This window comes from Diachasma alloeum, unplaced genomic scaffold (assembly GCF_001412515.2).
Source record: "Diachasma alloeum isolate Michigan unplaced genomic scaffold, Dall2.0 Dall_scaffold_00198, whole genome shotgun sequence".
Lineage (NCBI taxonomy): Eukaryota > Metazoa > Arthropoda > Insecta > Hymenoptera > Braconidae > Diachasma > Diachasma alloeum.
The window spans coordinates 1,776,627-1,788,899 of record NW_021680363.1 but is presented as its reverse complement, the minus strand read 5'-3'; the positions used below and the strand labels follow the sequence as shown (position 1 = coordinate 1,788,899).

The 12,273-nt window shown below is 36.7% G+C and overlaps 3 protein-coding genes across 4 annotated transcripts; 2 read left to right on the top strand and 1 right to left on the bottom strand.

The window, feature by feature from the left end:
• The first annotated feature begins 171 nt into the window (after window positions 1-171).
• LOC107035533 lies at window positions 172-3,699 on the top strand. The gene is made up of 4 exons (XM_015253002.2): window positions 172-450; window positions 534-718; window positions 1,352-1,521; window positions 1,630-3,699. Exons 2-4 carry the CDS (start codon window positions 564-566, stop codon window positions 2,328-2,330), a joined length of 1,026 nt encoding a protein of 341 aa, XP_015108488.1. The 5' UTR covers window positions 172-450; window positions 534-563; the 3' UTR covers window positions 2,331-3,699.
• On the bottom strand, window positions 2,969-6,345 carry LOC107048866 (rabenosyn-5). Of its 2 annotated transcripts, XM_015272298.2 has the most exons (8): window positions 6,056-6,345; window positions 5,262-5,390; window positions 5,037-5,177; window positions 4,679-4,840; window positions 4,535-4,609; window positions 4,255-4,438; window positions 3,735-4,125; window positions 2,969-3,598 (listed from the first exon to the last, which is right to left on the bottom strand). In XM_015272298.2, exons 1-8 carry the CDS (start codon window positions 6,189-6,191, stop codon window positions 3,380-3,382), a joined length of 1,437 nt encoding a protein of 478 aa, XP_015127784.1. In that variant the 5' UTR covers window positions 6,192-6,345; the 3' UTR covers window positions 2,969-3,379. The 2 variants fall into 2 exon arrangements, with proteins under 2 accessions (XP_015127784.1, XP_015127783.1); XM_015272297.2 differs by having other exon boundaries at window positions 4,255-4,609.
• A 1,089-nt stretch (window positions 6,346-7,434) lies between these two features.
• Window positions 7,435-12,259, top strand: LOC107048863 (3-ketoacyl-CoA thiolase, mitochondrial). The gene is made up of 8 exons (XM_015272294.1): window positions 7,435-7,605; window positions 8,531-8,697; window positions 9,194-9,325; window positions 9,729-9,993; window positions 10,065-10,240; window positions 10,811-11,011; window positions 11,601-11,755; window positions 11,985-12,259. The coding sequence occupies exons 1-8, from the start codon at window positions 7,587-7,589 to the stop codon at window positions 12,064-12,066; spliced, it is 1,197 nt and encodes a 398-aa protein (XP_015127780.1). The 5' UTR covers window positions 7,435-7,586; the 3' UTR covers window positions 12,067-12,259.
• Window positions 12,260-12,273: the final 14 nt, after the last annotated feature.

Here is a 12,273-nt window from a genome sequence, read left to right as displayed (position 1 = left end):
TAAACATTGCTCCTTTTACAGAAACCGAATGAAGCGAGTTGAGGATGATGTAACGAGGATAAATAATTTTAAGAAATGTTTAAAAATAGGAAGCGAGGGCGTCGCCATCTTAGAAGCCTCTTATGGCAGAGGGAAGGGGTCCAAGCAAGATGGCGTCTTCCACACCGACCCACCACATAATTTTTTAATATTTGTTAAAATTATTCGTCTTCAGATCACCATCCATTTGTTTCTTTCGATTCCTAGAAAAAGAACAAATTTTCCAAGCTATCCGTCATATTTTTTCATATTATTTTGGTACATTTCAGGAGTTTTTACTCTCGAGACCACCTCCACTAGTCTGCTGTGCATGGCGAGACTGCGCAGTCAAGTGGCAGTTGCAAAGTGAAGCACGTGATGAATCACAACATTCGTAGAACAGCTGATTATAGTGTTGTATACAAGTTCCTAGTAAGAACATACCTAACAACAAGTGATTTGATACAAACTTTCATGTAATTACTCTACTACTGAATTTCATAATTCCCATCTAGAAGCTCTTAGAGTGAAATTCCGGTTGAAAAATGGTGACTGCAGATACGGAAATAAGAAAACTGACGATTAGTGAGTTGAGTTCCCTAGCCAGGGCACTCAGTCCTGACTCATGGAAAATTCTCATGGCGAGTATAAAAATACCAGGATCTAAGGATATTCCCCGTTTTACGAGTGAAGATGTCAGGTTAATAATTTATTCTCCTGCTTTTTTCCAACATAAATACATCAAACATTTTATTTCTAATAATTTTTATTAAAAAAATGTATATGTTGTGCCCCAAAATAACGTTATTAAATTCCCCCGTTGATCCGGAAAATATGAGGACACGAAAGTGGCACATATTATTCAAATCGAAACAGAAAATGAAGAAATATAAAATAACGTCGATATTCGTGTTTAAAAATCCCCGTATATTCGACGAATGTGGATAACTGGGGTGCGGAGTCAGCGCTTGGCGGCCTCGTGGAGACATCATCGCGGGTGCGACAATGACCTGATGCAATCGAATCCACGAGGGAATTAAAACTCATAAATTCAATTTCTGTTGGCCAGTAATTCGACGACTTTTTAATTACCTTTTTTACACTTTCTACTCGCCTGATACCTTCAGTATCAGATCAAATTCTAATTTATTCAATAAATGGTGAATATATCGCTCAAAATCAATTTTCAATAAAGATGCTTATTTCTATTATTTATCCGCGTGTGATAAATTCGGTTAATCGAATCCATGCACTCGGGTCCATTACATATATTTCTATGGGTCCACAGCGTTTTAGGCCACAGAGAAATAAACAATAAATTTTTTCGAATCAGATTAATCGAAGAAGCTGGGAAGAACCAACAACGTCCAGCCGCTGAAGTGTTCTTGGCGGAGTGGTGTACTATGGGAAAAACTAGACCGACTGTGGGTTCAATGATTCAACTGTTGGTTGAGACGAATCTACTAAGGGCAGCCGATTACCTAGCAGTGGATGTTTTAAAAGGTGAACGATTCAGTATAAACTGTTAAATCATTCCGGGAGTCAGTTAATTTGGGAGAAAATGTGAAGCGAAATTTTTTCTATTAATCATTTAATTATTAAACACTACAGGAGATCCTGCAGAACGTCCCCAAGAAGGTCCAGCAGCTGCAGTGGACCTCTCAAAATTACTCGAGGAAATGAATCCCCCAGAGTCTAATTCTCCTACAAACGAAGAGGGATCACAGTTCTGGAACAGATCAACAGCAGAAGCTGACGCCAATAACGTAAATTACCCTGAGGGAGGTGTTGGTATTATCGAAATGAATTTCGTTGAAGGGCAGAACAAAAACGTCCAAGACTTTCCTGAGAGGAATCCCCACGAAGTTTCAGACTTGATGAAATTCTCGAAGAGCACCGATGGAACTGAAGACGAAAGAAGTGACTTGATAAAATTCAGTTCGAATATAAAGGAAGATGAAAAATTGAGGGGTAGTGAGGATATTGTTGAGGTAACAAATCTTCTACCGAGTATCTCACTCTTGGGCATCAAGCCCTCGCAAAATAATGGAGACAACAGTGGCAGTAATTTTTACACTCAAACGACTTCGTCAGTTGATTCTTCCGAAGCGACGATTTCAAGGACAGACGCCCAAACACTCTCGATGCAGTCTAGTGATTTCAATCTGCCTGCTATGTCTGAGATCCTCCCAGACGATTTGAAATCAGAGAATGACGAGTCTGGAGAGGACCAACAGGAAGCCGATCCTTCAGTAATTTCAGGAAATGTTCAAGACCTACCTGTGACAGTTCTAGAATTTTTCAAACGATGATTGTCAGCGATTTTCAAACGTTATTCGTGTGAAATGTCATTTTTTACTCCATTTCAAAAATTGATTGTCAAATAAGAGCGAATGGACAACATTTGTGGGATATACAGGTTCTAGGAGAGGGAAAATTATCCATGGGTGTGTGACGTTTGGGATTTAAGAGGTTTCCTTGTTGGTTCCTGTAAAATCCTCGAGAATGGGCATATTGGAAGGGTTCAATTTTCCAAATAACCGACGATTCTTCTAATAATTGAATGATGAGAATACACTGTTAGGAAAAAATGAAATTTCATGGACAGTTGACTACTAATTTTTAGGACAACAAGCGCGAGTCATAAGCTCGCGTTGATTACGTCCCTGCCCTTCGTACACACCGCCCGTCGCTACTACCGATTGAATGATTTAGTGAGGTCTTCGGACTGGTGCGCCGCAATGTTACGGCAATGCCAATGTTGCTGGGAAGATGACAAAGCTTGATCATTTAGAGGAAGTAAAAGTCGTAACAAGCCTTGACTCAAGACAATTAAACGAGTTCCTTTTGAAAGTCGTACTGCTGTCTCGCTGATGATGCTCAGTGTTAACACTTTCTTAGAGTTGAAAATATTGAAATAATATTCAATCCAACGCATATTGGTGACGACACACGTCACAGATGAATGTATTATATCTCAATCAAATACTCCTTGTTTTTATATAAATTTCTATATTTTATATGATAAATATTTTTTACGATAGAATATATAATGTAAAACAACTAAGTTTCAAGTGAAAGATGCAACAAAATACTTAGTAAAAATTATTTACAAGCCACATAGATATGCTCACATCCAACACTTAAGCTTAACAAAACATCACAATATCCAAAGATAAATTGAAAAATAAATGCCATGGATTTGACTCGTACAATTACTGGAATGGATATTCTTATAAATGTCATTAAACATTGAACGACTTAGCTGGTGATGGCGAATATCAAACATCGTGAATAATAAAGAGGTCTATCTACTTATTTTGATTACAAATCCTCTTGCAATTGACTATTATTTTTACGATTAACTATCGTTGGTCTGTTTCATTGCAAAGTATGCACTTTGGAGTTCTTTTAAATTGCCCTCGAGGGTTGCTACCTCGTCATATTTACACTCAGCCCGTGCCTGCTTTATGTAGGACCGTAGATTGTTCATTTGCTCGATAATTGGGTCCATTGTACTTGAGGGGAGCATTGCGACTGCACTCGATGGCCCCCAGCCATCAGATTTTTCCATTATTGGCTGTTGAATACACATATTTTCATCAATTGACCAATTAATAAATTCATAGTGAAGAGTAAGTAATTAATAATCAATAAATGAATAGAGTTTTCGGCCCTGAATTTTCGATTTTTTTTCTCTGAGAAAAAATCTCTACCTCATTATTTTTAACCGATGAACTGCTCATTCCACTCTTATTATCGACCCTCTGCTCCTTTCGCCTCTCCCTCAAAGCTTCTTCAATCTCCAACTGCCTCTCGAAGGCCACTCGCTCCTCAATCCTTTGCTGGCGTTTCTCTTGAAGTGCAAGGTACACCTCTTCACTTGGCAATGAAGGGATTGTCAGTAGATGCTCTTTCAGAAAAATCATGGCAGAGGCTCTGACCATCTGGTGGAGTCTGAGGGCCTGCCCCTGCGGTGGATTGTCCACATCAGCTGTTCCAATCGCTAGAATTCGTTTGCTGATGTTGTCCACGTTTTCACCTATTTTTGCTATCTTCACTCGGAGGATTTGCGCGTCTCGGAGGTCGTACGTCGTTTCTCCTTCACTGGAAATTTTTTCGAGATACTCATTAGCACGAAGAAACCCTTCAATATAATTCTGATGTAACGGTTTTAAGCCAATCTATTCCATCTACTGTTTTTCTATCGATTTTTCACCACTCGTTCGTACTTACTTGAAGGACTCCCACATTTTCTGATACATCGTCATGAACTTGGTCGCCTCCTCCATGTAAGTCCTCATTGTCTCATAAAACTTGTTGATTATTGGTTTTGAGAATTGTCGTGCTTGTAGCCTCTGCCTGGCGTCCAGAAGATTCTTGCAGTGAATGCACAACCGAAAATGCTGTTCACCACTCGCTGGATCATTCACCAATGACAAAACACTGTTTAAACTACTACTCGATGGAGAACGTGCAAGTTTTGTAAGACCGATTCCAGCTCGGAGGATTCTACCTGTTAAGTGTGATTCTGGCGCTGTTGGCGAAACTGCTGAGTCGTCCTGGACGGATACTGGGCTCGTCATTTTCCCTGGAAATTATCGGAGAGTCAGTGTGAAAAGGAGTTGATGGTTGATGATGATTTTTCTATGGTACATACTGGCATCTAGTAGAGATAAGAACATTGTGCAGTCGTGACACATTACAGCACCACATAGCCTGCAGTGATGCTTTCTCCTTGCTAGGTGGAAACTTCTGGCGCAGTTCGGGCAGAGTTTAACGTCTTTGTCGTCGATCCAAGGAACTATGGTTTTCTCATGGACTGCAAGATTGTGAAAGTAAAAGAAAAACGTTCATGTTGGCTTTAACGTTAACATTTATTTCAATATTTGAAGAAATGTAAAAAATTTGAAAACACTCTGTTTCTAAAAAGATTTTTGAAGTTTCATTTCGAATCGAATGGTATTCTCGATCAACTATCTTACAACAGATTATGCAATTCTGAAAATCAAAGTTACCTTTTCGATCGATTGGATCAGTCGGCAAATTATTCAATAATTTATCCAATCTAATCAGCAGTTTATTAGTTTCAGCAGAGTATCTCTCCAGTCTTGCATTCCTGATGTCTCTGAAGTAAACGGTATGCGTTTTTATAGCACCTATGAATCAGAAATCAAGTACCAATAACCAAAATACTCTTAATTAATTTATAAAAATTGATTCAATGAAATCCGATGATCTACCGATTTCCTGTGGCCCCCAATTGATTTCAGGACTCGTCCTCCGCTTGCTGATCGATACATTTGGCTCGGATAAACTCTCATTAATCTCATCCTGCTTCAGAATCTTTTTCTTAGCTTTTCCGAATAGATCTGGAAGATGAAAAAAATCAGTCATTCTATCTGTATTATCCCCTGGGCTATTCTACACGGTTTAACCTTAGATGTTTTTAAGGCATAAATTACTTGGAAAGCGGAATGCTATATGCTATCCATCGACTTTCCGGACCTCTATATGAGGGAAATTATTGAATAATTATCAATGCACAAATTAAAAAATTCAGTTGGGGTATGATCACACATCTTCTGTTTGCCGGACAGGTACTCTGCCAATTGAGCTATTGTGGCTTCCTCCGCATCTCCGAATTTCAGAACTTGTGCATATCGTCTGTGGTGTATCAGTCATTCTATTTCGCCTCTGGTTATTCGAAATACAGATTTATTTTATAGCATTTTATTTTTTTTGCTTCGAGTTCCCAACGGAAGCGCGTAAATTGTAATCGTTTACATTTAAGATTTCAATTTTTTTAATCAAAGTTTCGAGACAACATAGATAGCATCATTCCATCATTTGATTAATACAAGAAATTTCACAAGAAATCTAACACAATTGATCATAGAAAAAATATAATTCAATCGAGCAAAATAATGTAAAACAATAAATGCAATAGGATAGAAGAAGATTATGTCATTCTTAATTTATTAGCAAAAATAGCTGTATTATATGAAAATAAAAGCAATTTTTCACTTGTTTTTACCTTTGAGTGATTTTAATATCTCGGGATCATCATTGTGAACCTCCTCAAAATGTTTTGTGAGCTGACTCGGTGTTTTCAAATCAGTCATGCAGATAGGACATATAAATCCCTCAATAACATCCCCGTTTTCAGCCATTATGATCAATCAACTCGGTATTGAACTAATGGTCACACTCCTGACAGTTGCAATTCAACCGGGCGTTGGATTTTTTTTCCGGGCGAATTGGGGCGTAACTGATATTATTTTCAGGAAGAAATATTCTGCTCTCGATTTATCAATCAGCTGATAATCCGCCGTACTGTCACAAATTTTAATCGCAAATTGAGGTTGGTATGACTGGAACACGTAGGGATTTGTGGGCTTTCCCTAGGGGCTAGGGCGGAAAAGTTGTTGGAAATTAAAAATTATCGGCTTGAACGGTAAAGTGTTTTTCAGATTGGAAAGTGAAAAGGATAAATTGTTGTATAGATGAAAGGAATAACAAGAATAATGATGATGATAACTTTCAACTAAGTTGAAAATCTGACAAAATTAGTTGAAAAGAAATCTTGTTCAATTTAGTAAAATGAAATAAACAATGAATTGTACGTGATAGAAGGGAATTATGTGCAAAATAACCATTCGGAAGCATATTGATAATTTATTAGCAAAAATAACTATACTATATCCAATGCAAGAGCAACTTCCCACTTGCTTAGATTTCTTCAGGTGTATAAATACATTTTTCGTTTAATTGAACCGCACAAATTCCAATTTTCCGGTAATAAATCTGTTCAGGAGAGGATATGAAGATGTGACGCTTCGATGTTGCTTTTATAATGAGAGGTAAATGTACAAATGTCGGTGCGAACCGTTTTCCCTATTATTCGTAAATGATTCGCTAATTTTTAATTTGTAATTTTCTTCAGAGGTTTTCTGAGAGGTTTCTTGAGGTGTATAAATACATTTTTCGTTTAATTGAACCGCACAAATTCCAATTTTCCGGTAATAAATCTGTTCAGGAGAGGATATGAAGATGTGACGCTTCGATGTTGCTTTTATAATGAGAGGTAAATGTACAAATGTCGGTGCGAACCGTTTTCTCTAAAGGTCAGGGAGTTGTCTCTGAATTTTAAATCAAGTTCATTATCCATCCCTCATATCTCTCACTCATGACATCTCCAAAAACAAGAGTTTTTATTATGTATTGCATAATACTTTATAATTTGAATGACGAAGAAAAAAATGTCAAAGGGCAAGTGCCAAGTCCAATGTTCATGTTCGCTACCCGCCATTCGTGCGATCCAGCGAGATTTAGGGACTCAGCGAATAGTCGAAGAGTCGGCGATCGTGAGAATTCGGTACGGTATTATAACGCTCGGTACTTCTCGGCCTGCCAGTTCGTTTCGAGAGCGCTGTTAGCACCGATAGGAGCAAAGGTCGACTGGTCTGGGGCCCTCATTCCAACTACTTGTCATTGACGGATCAACAAGTTCACTAGTTTCTCATTATAATTACCATTTCGATCAGTTTAAAGAAACTCGAGGAATCATGTCGGTTGCAACAAAAGGTGATAATAAATATAGTATCTGGTTGATATACCGTGGGTAACAATTATATTGCAATTTTTTCGCCGGTGTTGCGATAAGCTGTGATAAGCCCTGAGAATACTTAAGTATTTAAGTAAATTTACGTGACGAAATTTATGCAGGAAAAAATTATATTCCGATGATTGTTTTTATCGTTAAATATTCTGATGATTGTTAATATTTAGTTGAGAGTTAAACGGTGGAAATTTACTGTTGCAGTCAATGAATGGATTCATATTTATTACACGCAGAGATTACATGTGCAAAAAATTTTTATGAAAAAGAGCAGCGAATTCGCAAGAGAATTCGATGGAATTTTTATTGAATTTTCCATTAGTTTTTTGCCGATTTTATTGAAAAATTCATTTGTTTAATGCAGAATATTCTATAGAAAAATCCATAAAATTTGATTTTTCTATATACATTATTTGAATTTGTAATGAAAAAAGTAGAAAAATAGAGTGGAAAAAACTTTGAAAATTCATGCCGAAGAATTTCTATAGAAAATATCTAATAAAAAAACTATCGAAAAAAATTGTATAGAAAGATGAAATTCTACTGATTTGTTCTACAAAATAGTTTCTATTGGACATTTTCCCAAAAAACAGTAAAGCCGCAGAATTCTTCAATAGAATCGGCCAAAAACGAATAAACATTTAATAGACTTTTGTATCAAATTTGCTAGTTCTTTCTGAAATTTTTTTCGTGTATGAAAAGAAGGATACAAAAAATATAAATGAAATATATTTCCTAGAAAAAAATAGTTTTCGGCGGATGCGATTGAAAATCTCGTACTAAAACCTAGAGAATTCAATTAGAGTTTCATTAGAATTCTGTTTAAATTCCATTAGAAATCTAATCTCTTTCAAATACATTTCCATGCATTCAATTGTTCAATCTTCGCAGGGATCTACTTTGTAGCCGCTAAAAGAACCCCATTTGGGAAAATGGGAGGTGTGTTCGTCAACAAAAGTGCAACGGATTTGTCAACTGTTGCTGCAACGAGTGCAATCAAGGCATCAGGTCTCAAACCAGAACAAATCGATCATGTTATATTCGGAAATGTTTTGATTGTACGTAGATTACTTCTCATCGATTTCCCATTGACTTACCAATACCTCCCTTGTGATCGGATTATTTCGTCGTTATTTTTTTAACGACTGAAGATTCATTTTCTAGAATTACTTAACGGGAGACTACTATGCGTTTCAAAAGTCGCGGTATTGGAGTAAAATTTTTCATAAATTGAAGATCGATTATATATTCTATAAAAACGAATAATTAAAGCACGAAAATCACTTCAACACTTCAAGCTTCTGCGGAGCAAATAAACAATAAACAATTAATTGTTTTGCAATAATTATTCGTTTTTAAACGTATAATCGACGTTCAATGCATGATAAATCTCACTTCAATAGCCCACGAATTTTAAAACTGATAGTAGTCTCCCCTTAATACAAAAAAGTCGTTTTGGCGAAGTGCTTTGCTATGATCCTTATCAGTATGACATTTGTTCCTGTTTTTATTTATTAATACTTCCCCCCATTCGTCGTAATTCCTCTATTACAGATGACGACAAGTGATGGTGCATTGTTACCACGACATGCTTCATTGAAATCTGGAATTCCAATGGAGAAGCCTGCATTGGGAGTCAACAGATTGTGTGGATCTGGTTTTCAATCTATTGTGAATGGGGCACAGGTACTCCAGGGGATAAAAAAATCTGAAGGATAGCTTGCAAAATTTATTCTCTTTCTAGGAACTGAATGAGACCTGTTGGAGTGGATCTGAAAAGGATGAATAATTTTAAGAAATGTTCGAAAATATGAGAGGTTCAACAGGTGTCAGCGCCACCACTTGTTGCATACCCCCTCCCTGTGCCCGAAGAGCCTTTCAAAATGGCGGCGTCTCCACCTCGTATTTTTAAACATTCCTTAAAGTTATTTATCCTCTTTCGATAACACTCAACTCACTTCACCTTGTTTCTATAAAATGAACAAATGTTTTGAGCCATCTTTCAGATTTTTCGATCCTTTTTTGGCTGAAAATTCATGGCGCGAAGTTTGAGTGATCAATGTCAATCGAATTTTTCTCAACAATATAGAGCATCCTCTCTGAGGAGTCTTCAATAGTTCTCGCCGGTGGAGCCGAGAACATGAGTCAAGCCCCATTTGTAGTAAGAAACATTCGCTTTGGAACAGCACTAGGGCAAAAATACGAATTTGAGGATTCGTTATGGCTCGGCCTTCTTGACACTTATTGCGGTCTACCCATGGGTATGACAGCGGAAAAGTTGGGGGCCAAGTATGGCATCACGAGGGAGGAAGTCGATAAATTTGCTCTGAGAAGTCATCAGAACTGGAAAGCAGGTACCTGTCAATCCTGCGTAATTTCATCGATTGGGTTTTGAGCATTTTCTCATATCGCTTTTCCCCTTCAGCCAATGATAATGGATATTTCAAAGCTGAGATGGCTCCAGTTTCGGTTAAAACTAGGAAACAGGAAGTCGAAGTTACCGTTGATGAGCATGCACGGCCTCAGGTTAAGATCGAAGATTTCGCGAAACTTCCGTCGATCTTCCAGAAAGATGGATTAGTTACTGCTGGTACAGCATCTGTGAGTTATTTATTTTATTAGGCGGGACGCGCGCGCTAACCAGGTTTCATGGGATCGATATATGTCGTCATTCTTTAAATTCTAATTCCCCTGATTTTCACGTTCTGTAACAGCAAATACGCTTTATTCTTGGGCGCGACTTCTTTTAGTTTTTCAGTTGAATTTTCTCAAAACTTATCCCCAAGGATTTTCATAAACAAAGTGTTGAGGGAATTACTTGTATAGTCCAATTAAAAACTGTTGATTTTTTCTATTAAATAAAATAGAGTTCCCGTAGAATTCTCATATGAATCCAATAGAATTTCTATATGTGATGAACAATTCAGTAGCGAAGTGGTAAAACGGTACAAGTCAATTTTGACTATTAACCAGTTTTCAATGAATATCTCGGAATCTACGGGAGATAGCAAAATTGTTGTTGTAACCTTTCTTGTAGAGCCGATTGAGAGCTACAACAAATGTAATCACGAAAATTTTGCTATCTCCCTCAGATTCGGAAATATTCCTCAAAAACTCAACTGGGATATTAGTCGACTTAAACCGGTCGCTACTAAATTGTGCCCATTTCAGGGTGTGTGTGACGGTGCTGGGGCTGTGATATTAGCCAGTGAGGATGCCGTAAAACGCGAAGGACTCAAACCCCTCGCTCGTTTGGCGGGATACGCAACTGTAGGTGTAGATCCTAGTATTATGGGGATTGGACCAGCCCCTGCTATTAAGAATCTTCTGAAGAAGACCGGCAAGTCCCTGAACGATATTGATTTGGTTGAGGTACGTGTGCAGAATAATATTCAGTACTGTTTGCGAAAAAATGTCATAGAAAACTGTAGCGAATTCGCTAGAAAATTACTATTATTAAAATTACTGAATTTCTATTGAACTTTTTATTCGTTTTCGGCCAATTCTTTTGAAATATTCAATGGAAAATATTCTAATGAAAATTTTCCAAGTTTATTTGTTTGATTTTCTTGATGAAAATAAAAGAAAAATGAAAAATATTTTATAGAAAAATCAATAGATAACAATTTTTCTGTATAATTTATTCTATAAAAATTCCTCTGTTTGATTTTTCAATGATATTTTAATGAAGAGAGAAAGATTGAGTGGAAAAGAATTAGAAGATTCATGTCAAAGAATTTCTATAGGAAATTCTACAGGAAATTCGCTGGAATCAGACAAACACCAACAGAAATTTCATATTTAATTCCAGAAGTTCCCACACTTTAATTCCTATTCTTTCTTCTTCAATTCTTTTTATAGAATTCCTAATTGAACTTTAGAATACTGTTCTTGAAATTTTTGTATGAATCAATCAGAATTTTTTTTTATTATCAAAATCTACGCAAAAAACTTGTTTCAGATAAATGAGGCATTTGGTGCACAAACATTGGCATGCGCCAAAGATCTCAATCTCGATATTAATAAATTAAATGTTAATGGTGGTGCCATTGCTCTTGGGCATCCTCTCGGTGCGTCTGGAACGAGAATAACTACACATCTCATCCACGAGTTGAGGTAAGACGTTTAATTCAATATTCTCATCGCACAAATCAGATCTCGTTCCACGCGTTTTATTAAAGTTCAATAAAGCGTGAAATAAATTCATGGAAACGCGAATAAAATTTGATTTTTCAATTTTTTGTGTAAAATAATGTTGCAAATTCATTCAGTCATGAATTGAGAAATTTGTTTCAATGCATTAGAATATAAATCATTCAATTTATTATTGTTCTTGTAATTGCAGGAGACGCAGCGGTAAATTCGGTATCGGATCAGCTTGTATCGGAGGTGGACAGGGAATTGCCCTTCTCATTGAATCTATGTGAATTTCCTTTTGAAAAACCTACTCTATCCCATGAAGAATAAAAACTTGAGAATATTTTTGATAAAGCCCTTTTAATGGAACACGTTTTCTAATCAAAAACTGCTGGTTATTTATTCCAGAGAACAATTGCCTGAATGCCTAACAATTATGCAATGTAATTTTCATATTCTTGATAAACTCTTGTGTAAAAATCATGGTTACTTTATTT

What these genes read in the sequence shown, in the direction of transcription:
- LOC107048866 (XM_015272297.2), bottom strand. Translation starts at nt 6,191, where the DNA reads ATGGCTGAAAACGGGGATGTTATTGAGGGATTTATATGTCCTATCTGC. An exon ending in GATATTAAAATCACTCAAAG is followed by an intron (nt 5,391 to 6,055) that starts GTAAAAACAAGT and finishes TTCATCTTCCAG; the next exon opens with ATCTATTCGGAAAAGCTAAG. An exon ending in TTGGGGGCCACAGGAAATCG is followed by an intron (nt 5,178 to 5,261) that starts GTAGATCATCGG and finishes TCTGATTCATAG; the next exon opens with GTGCTATAAAAACGCATACC.
- LOC107048863 (XM_015272294.1), top strand. An exon ending in CTATTGTGAATGGGGCACAG is followed by an intron (nt 9,326 to 9,728) that starts GTACTCCAGGGG and finishes TCAACAATATAG; the next exon opens with AGCATCCTCTCTGAGGAGTC. An exon ending in ACGATATTGATTTGGTTGAG is followed by an intron (nt 11,012 to 11,600) that starts GTACGTGTGCAG and finishes AACTTGTTTCAG; the next exon opens with ATAAATGAGGCATTTGGTGC.
- LOC107035533 (XM_015253002.2), top strand. Translation starts at nt 564, where the DNA reads ATGGTGACTGCAGATACGGAAATAAGAAAACTGACGATTAGTGAGTTG. An exon ending in TTTACGAGTGAAGATGTCAG is followed by an intron (nt 719 to 1,351) that starts GTTAATAATTTA and finishes TTTTCGAATCAG; the next exon opens with ATTAATCGAAGAAGCTGGGA. An exon ending in AGCAGTGGATGTTTTAAAAG is followed by an intron (nt 1,522 to 1,629) that starts GTGAACGATTCA and finishes TAAACACTACAG; the next exon opens with GAGATCCTGCAGAACGTCCC.